Raw genomic sequence first — 7,432 nt, 5'->3', positions numbered from 1 at the left:
CCGCCCTCTCAGCGGCTCCCGGAGCGGGGGGACCCCCGGCGAGGCGACCCCAAAGCCCTTCAGGGATCCGGACGAGCCGTCCCCAAACCCCCTCTTGCTGCTGCGGGGTTGAGCGGGGAGTTGGTGCCGCCGCGCAGGCAGCCCCCCGAAACTTGCTCCCTGCGGTTTATTCGTTTATTTATTTCTTCAGCCGCGAGTTGTCTGAAACCGGCCCTTTTTCCCCCAGTTTAGCCCCGCAGCAGCGTCCCTGCCTCCCGTTCGCGTCGCGCTGCGCCAAAACGCTGCCCGCGTGGAGGAGCCCAGGGCGCGGGGATGCGGAGCGCTGCGGGAGGGAGCCCGGCGGCAGCGGGGCTGCTGCGGAACAGCAGGGAGAGAAACCGGAACGGCGGCGGGATAGGGCCTGCTTCTGCCTCCGCGGAGCGGGAAGGAAAAGAAAATAAAGACGACAAAACTCTCATGGGTTATATCAGGAACAGCAATGGGTCTTTGGTGTTAGCGTTCCTGATTCAGCCCTACGTTATAATGGTTACCAGCAGCCTCATTTTCTTTTTATGGTCATCCTGGTTTCCTGGTTGCATGGCACTTCCATTGGGCCACCGTTCTTAATAATTTAACCTTTTATGAGATTGTTTTGATTTACAGTGTAGATTAGAGCAAGAGCGAAAAAGCATGATATCACCCACTGGCTGTTAAACTCCTTTGTACTATATGCAAAGGTCTCGGTTGTTTAAAATGTCGACAGAGAAATGTCTTTTTTTTTTTTTTTTTTTTTTTTTTCCCCAGCCAGCTAGTCATTTTCTAATTTTATTTCTCCTTAAGTGAAAAATACCATTCAGATACTGTAACTTCTCCGTGCTGAGCTATGCAAAATCTATGCTGAGTTTTGGATTCAATGGTTAGCTTGTTTGCTTGCTGCAGTCCTAAGTCATATAAACTGTGTTGAAAATAGAATTAAAACCGCAACTCAACATGTGCCTTGCCTCTGTTTGTTTTTTGTGTCTAGTCTGAAGCCCAGAATAGCCCATATTGCTTGTGATTTCCAAAATGACTTTGGAAAATAAGCAAAGTAAATGTAACACTATAGGTTTCTTGCAGCATCTTGACTTGTTCAGCCGATCCACGCAAACAAACCTGTACTGAGTTGGCCAGGTGTTACCGGATTTACCTAAAGCGTGCAGGTTTGTGTTGCAGTTCTCCAAGTAGAAGCAAACACGTAGTATGACTTAAAAGAGTCATTATCAGGCAGCCTTCTGACGTGCCGTGAGCTCGGCCCTATTACTCTGCCATAACAAGTACGTCCATAAAACGTCTGAATGAAGTAAAGTAGTTTGTTATCTTTGGACAATATTTCAAGAAAAAGGTGGGGTGAAAACCCCATTTTTTTTACTCATACTGCAATTTATGGATCGGTCTTCACCAAAAGCACAAAGCCATAATTGATGCTCGCAGTTTTCCTGATCCTTCTTCTAATCTTTGAGGATTTGAGGATTGAGCTTCCTGGTTTTGAGTAACAAATCATATTCCTCTTTTCGTTATTGAACCTCGGGATTGTTCAACAGGCGTGCCATGATTTTGCTTAACAACATTTTGGCCACGGTTACTGGCAAGTACGTGAGGGCTGGATACCCCAGGCTGGCCGAGTGCCTGCTGCCAGCTCGCCGCCGTCCTAAAGGGAGAGCTCGCTTCCTTGTCCCTGCCTGCTGGCTTGGCAGGCTGGTTCACCTCTCCAAAGCAGGAGACTGTGCCCTCTCCTTCTGGGCTGATTTCCTGCGGTTTTAGCAGTTAGCTCTGCGCGAGGGCAGCTGGGTGCTGGAGCTGCAGGGACTGGGGGCAGCCGCTTGCCCCAGCAGCAGCGAGCTGTCAGGGCAGCTCAGCCGCCCCCTGAAACCTCCCACTGCTTACAAACAGCAGAAGAGTAGCAAATGTCTTATGGTAACTGCTATCGCTCTGTCAGATTTTTGTCAGAGATTAATGAATTTTAATTTTTTCTAAGTAGGGCTGTCTTAGGAATGAAAGTACAGAGGTTGGGAAGCGACCGAAGTCTCTGATCATCCTTCTGGCTAATTCCTTTCCAGTACAGGGTTGCTGCGTCATTATCTTCCCAAACGCCTTAAGTTTTCTTAGTAGTCTTCATCTTGAATTTGTGTAGACAACGCTAAAGAAAAGCATGGTAGTGGTAGAAGGCAACCTATCTTTGTTGAACAGCTGGAGTGGTTAAAGCAAATCCCTTAAGACTCCTCAATGAATCACATGTATGCAAGCGTCTCGCTGGTCAGAGTCACAGCAGCCAAAACGCGGGTGTCTGTCCAGTTTCTCAATTTTGCATGCCTCTTCCCAGACTGAATTTTGAATCGTGGACGTTAGCTTAAATAAGGAATAAATAAACCGGGCCTTAATTGCCAAGCTGGTTGAACGAAACTCATGGCGGGGTTGGTTTTGTTTTAATAAGGAACCGGTGGTCCATACAGCGTCCTGATACAGGATTTAAGATTAAAAGCAAATTTGCTCTCAGAATCAGACATCCTACATAATGTGGGCTGTGGTGTTTCTAATTGAGATTATAACTTGCTTAAAGTTTATCTTCCTGAAAAAGAGTCAATGTGGGGATTTCAAGAAATAGCAAGTATGCCCCCCGCTACCCCGTTTTGATGTAATTATCAATTGCCTCGTGGTTAGATGTTTGAACCTGATTTTTCATTTTAACTTAGCTTTACACCATGACGTTTCTTTTTCTTTTTTCTTTTTTCTTTTTTCTTTTTTTTTTTTTTCTCAGTCAGTTTGGTACTGTCTGAATGGATTTAGTCAGTCATTTACCTTTGTCTCTTCCCTCTTATAAATGAGAAATACCAGGGCCTTACAGGAGTGATGCTAATAGGGTACGAAAAGTTTAAAAAGCTGAAGGTGTGTTTTCTGTGATCGTGTTCCCTGTGCATCATAAGGGAAGTAGCCACAGCATCCCATTTACCTGAATACAGAAAAACAAATGACAATCTGTGATGCTTTTTCTCAGAAATCAGCAAGTTACAGTTATCCCAGCGCTCAAGAAGCTGTCTCTGCTTGTCAGACCTCCAGGTAACATTTGCAACCCCTGCCTTGCCTTCATCTTCCTTGCCTTCATGGGTGTCAAAGCACAGTCTCCCTCACTCATGCCTCCTCTCTCCAGGAAGCGAAAGGCGTTGAGAGCTTCCAGGATCAAGCAGCTCTGACTCACTGGTGTCACTTCTTACCACTTCCATTGCAAGTTAGGAAAAAAAGGTCAAGTTTGTAATGGAGCTGAGTAGTTTTTAGTAGAAACGCAGCAGGGCTCTGAATCCCTGAGCACTACCACGTGTCCTGCAGCCTGGGTAAAGGAGCAGGCTGCGTGGGACAAGCCGTTGTCCCAGCGTGGCGGCAGCGAGCTGCCTGTTGTGCAGTGGAGCTGTTGCTCTGATCCCAGTCGCCTGGTGAAGCTGCAGATTTCACCAGCAGCCTTGTCTGATCTCAGAGCATGAAAACAGACTGGAGGTAAGACTTTTCTCCCCTTCACTTTCAGCCAGATCGGTTTGCTGATTGCACAGCGGGATGAACTGTGCAGAAAATGTGTCCAGGAGGGAAGAGTCTGAAAGCATGTGGCTGTCATTTAAATTGCTCGTGGAAGCCCTGCCTGGTGGGTCTCTTTCCATGACAGCTGTAAACAAATTAAATCGCAACAGCTAAGGTCCTGCTGTCCCCGCCACCAGTCACTGCCCCCAGCTGTGGGATTTTCTGTCCTGTTCGCACCAACGCTGAAGCTTCGTGCTTCCCCACAGGATGCCAGATCAGTGCCCAACACTGACAGAAAACCCGTGCAACTTTCCCCTGAATTGCTTCACTGGATCAGCCAGACGAGTAGCAAGGAAGGCTACGTGCCCCAAAGTGGGATTTGCAGCAGCACTGGTTTCAACTGCCTTTAATTGTCGTGAAGCCATAGCTGCTGTCTCATCCAGCAGATAAGATGCTCTGTAACAATGTCAGCGCAAGAAGCACGCTACCACTTCGGGAGGGGAAAAAGAAAAATGAAAAAAGGGAAAAGAGATGAGGGGAGGAAAAAGAGAACCCCCAGATCTGTGACTGCAGCCCTGATCTGTGACTGCAGCCCCCTTTGCATGCACTGCGGTCAACTCTGTAAGTCCACAAGTAACCGTTTTCTCTTGACTAGCACTTTGTGGAGTTTTCCATGTAGTTCAGAGCAATTTGTGTATGAGGACATCACTTAACTGCTTCCTCCAGGAGGGCCTGACGGAGCTTTGGTCCGGCTCTGGGTGAGCCAGGTCACTGCAGGATGGGGGCACTTGGGGTGCTGCAGGAGGGGGACACGTGGCAGCTTTCTGTGGGACCCAGGCCTTCCTGCCTCTCAGTTCAGTCGCGTGCAGGGATAAGCTGAAAAAAAAAAAAAAAGGAAAAGAAAAGAAAGAAAAGTAAAGCCTGAAAGAGTACTTGAGGGATGTTTTGGTAAAGAAGTTGCAGATATGCAAATCAGAAATAGTGCCGAGTCAGAGATTTTTTTTCAATGACTTTATTACTGTTTTGCAAGCGCGTGAGAGCTGTAGGGAGGAACACGAGCTAGAGATGTTGGGAGTTTTAAAGGGGACACTCTTGTTTTGTTGAGTTTGTGTCGGTTCCCATTCCTGTTGGAAGAGCTGCCTCTACGGACATCCTGTCAGGAGTAATGTGTGGGCATGTATGTGCGTGCGCACGAGATGCAGTGACATGGACCATCTTGCAGATCATGTCCCAGTGAGTAATGTTCAAGTTTGCATTGCTCTTTCACACTCTGGAAAAAAAAAAAAAAAAAGAGATGTTTTATTTTATAAAATATACAATCATATGTATTTATAAATTTACAAATGTATATAATATATACACATATAAATTATGTAAGTTTATAAATTATGAATGTATAAACATCTAAAACTCATTTGTCTTCATAAAAATAACACAACTGAAAATCTCATCTTTTTATTTTTTATTTTTTTAATAATTTCCAGATTTTAACTTGATGGTGTGGTTTGAACTATTCTAAAGGTTAAATCTGCTCACACTACTACAGGTTTTTCTATGCATAGACCTGAGAGGGTCTTACAGTCAGGGACCCGATAATGCTGTCCTCATTTTACAGGTGGATAAAGTGGGGAACAGAAATAGTCCAACGTCATCCTGGAAACTAGCAGCTGTGGTAAAAAAAGAAACATTTTCTAAGTTTTCCCTATGGTTATATGCCCAGTTTGAAGTGCACGGAGCTTTGCCTGATGTGCAAGAAGTGATAAGCTTTATCCTTCTGTCTTTGCATGCACTCCTGGTGCTAAGTGTTGAAAACTGCTGCATGAAGAAACATCTTCTAAATGCCATTCTGTTGCTCTGCTGGGAAGAAATACACAGTCCCGTACGCAGACAAAGATTCAACTCAGTTACAGATGGAAACTGCCATTACAGAGAGACACCGTCCACTCAAAATCCAATGAAATGCACAGACAGATTTAAAGTTGACTCTCCTACAACTTCTGTTGAGTGTCCCCACCAGTCCTTGTGAATTGTGTTTGCTTGGCTTTAAATTCCCATCACGTGGTAAAATTGACATAAACTAAAAGAGGCTTGAGTATGGCTTATTACACAGAGCTGTGCTAATTCATAAGGTGTTGAATGAGAGAAATCATACCTTCTGGGGTATGGGAAGGAAAAATTAAGTGGTTATATGCAAAAAAAAAAAAAAAAAAAACTAAAGATAAAAGGTAAACAGTTATGGAAAAGATGGGTGATGGGAGTAGAATGAAGCCTGGGATCTTAACTTTAAATTGAAGTTAATCTAGGTCATTTTCTGTAACAGAAGGATAATATCTAAATACAGATATGATTAAGTCAGTGTGGTTCCCTACCACAATGTGTACCACGTCCAAGTCCACATTGACAGCGAAGACCTAGATTAAAGGTTTCCAGTATATGTGGTGAATTTCAGTCCAGACACAACAGTATTATTTTTTCAGGATTTTTCCCTCGTAAGTGGTTACAACATTGTAAATAGCACACTATGTATTGTTTGGAAAGAGCTCAGAAGGCCGTCTGATCAGAACTATCATAGTACTGCTGTACTTCTATCACCCTTTCAGCATTTTCTCAGTTTTGTGTTCTGTATTCCTCAGCACAGAAGCATGTTATTTTGCTGATTTTATGCAGATTTGAATGTACTCTACGTTGGGCTTGTTGAGTGAGTTTAACAGAAAAGGACCATTCACATGTTCTGCTCTGGGCTTTCCCATTCAGAACTGTGACCTGAATTTTTATACAAGTTTGCCATAGTCATGTCTACTGGTCGCCTCTAGGTGTTGATGCTTCTTGCTTATTTGGTTCTTTTTTGTTGCTGGGAGCAGATATTGCCTTTAAAATGTAAGGATACAGCTCTTATGGTTTAAAAAAATACTGTTAACTAACATGTAGGCTAATATTGCATATCCAGTACATATACAATATATGTGTTTATAGATAGTGATGTAAGGCGCTATACATCAAATTGAAATAAGCAGTATTGGTTCACATATTTTTATGGTGATGGAAATGCACTTACAGTAAATGACAAGCACATTTACATTTCTGTGTTGGTGTTTCTGTGTGGTTGCCCCAAAACACTCGAGGAGCCGAGTCCTGCACTGAAAAACAGAAAGCAGAAAATGCGATGGAGTTACTGTAGGGAGGGAGGCTGGGAACCTCGAGAGACCCTTACAAAGCAGGTTTAGAACATGTAATAGAGGAAAACCAATTTGTTCTATAGCCATGGAATTTTTGCCAGCTGAAGGGCAGCAGATGACAATTCAATCTAGGAATAAGTAAACGTGGAACCTTATAGTATGTTTTCTGGTGGACAAATTTTGCTTCTAAAGACTAGGAAACTGCCTCAGTCCCAATCAAATGGCTTGTGACTCTCCAAACAAATATGGAAGATGGGAAACTAAACAGAGGGTCCCCAAAACAATCTCTGTGTCTTCCTCCTGATGCAAAAGGTTGGGGCAAGCTTAGGTCTGTGAAACGAAACGTCTCAGACTCTTGGGGCTGTTCTGTTGTGGAGAGAGCTAATGGTGCAAATGGTGCATGATTGTTTTCAGAGGGGAAAAAAGATTCTCTTCGGGGTCACTAAGATGTGGAATTTTCCTGTAAAAGCTTCTGAAGCTTTCTTCTATCCACGTGTATTACTGACTTGCTCTCCTGGATCTGAGATCCCTGGGAACCCTCCAGTGATAGCTGTGTGACCTAGGGGCTGGAAGGCTCATCCCGTAGTCTGTGGTAGCTGCAGCATTGCCAACATGCTAGAAAAGCATGAAATATGGGAGTCACATCTTGGGAGGGAAATGAGGTTTCCCAAATAAGCCTTTGCTTTAGCCGATATGTTGGTCTGCGTCATCCATTTCTCTGTATTCAGAAATTC

The 7,432-nt window shown here is 44.2% G+C and overlaps 1 protein-coding gene across 2 annotated transcripts; it reads left to right on the top strand.

Moving 5' to 3' along the window:
* The first annotated feature begins 2,838 nt into the window (after nucleotides 1-2,838).
* Nucleotides 2,839-6,598, top strand: LOC118165125. 2 transcript variants are annotated; one of them, XM_035323025.1, is made up of 3 exons: nucleotides 2,839-3,072; nucleotides 4,628-4,755; nucleotides 5,138-6,598. In XM_035323025.1, the coding sequence occupies exons 1-3, from the start codon at nucleotides 2,997-2,999 to the stop codon at nucleotides 5,546-5,548; spliced, it is 615 nt and encodes a 204-aa protein (XP_035178916.1). In that variant the 5' UTR covers nucleotides 2,839-2,996; the 3' UTR covers nucleotides 5,549-6,598. The 2 variants fall into 2 exon arrangements, 1 of the variants encoding a protein (XP_035178916.1); XR_004749888.1 differs by lacking the exon at nucleotides 2,839-3,072 and adding an exon at nucleotides 3,371-3,504.
* The last annotated feature ends 834 nt before the right edge of the window (nucleotides 6,599-7,432 follow it).

This window comes from Oxyura jamaicensis, chromosome 3 (genome assembly GCF_011077185.1).
Source record: "Oxyura jamaicensis isolate SHBP4307 breed ruddy duck chromosome 3, BPBGC_Ojam_1.0, whole genome shotgun sequence".
Taxonomy (NCBI): domain Eukaryota; kingdom Metazoa; phylum Chordata; class Aves; order Anseriformes; family Anatidae; genus Oxyura; species Oxyura jamaicensis.
Note: the sequence above shows the minus strand (reverse complement) of the source record. Positions and strands in the feature narration are given on the sequence as shown.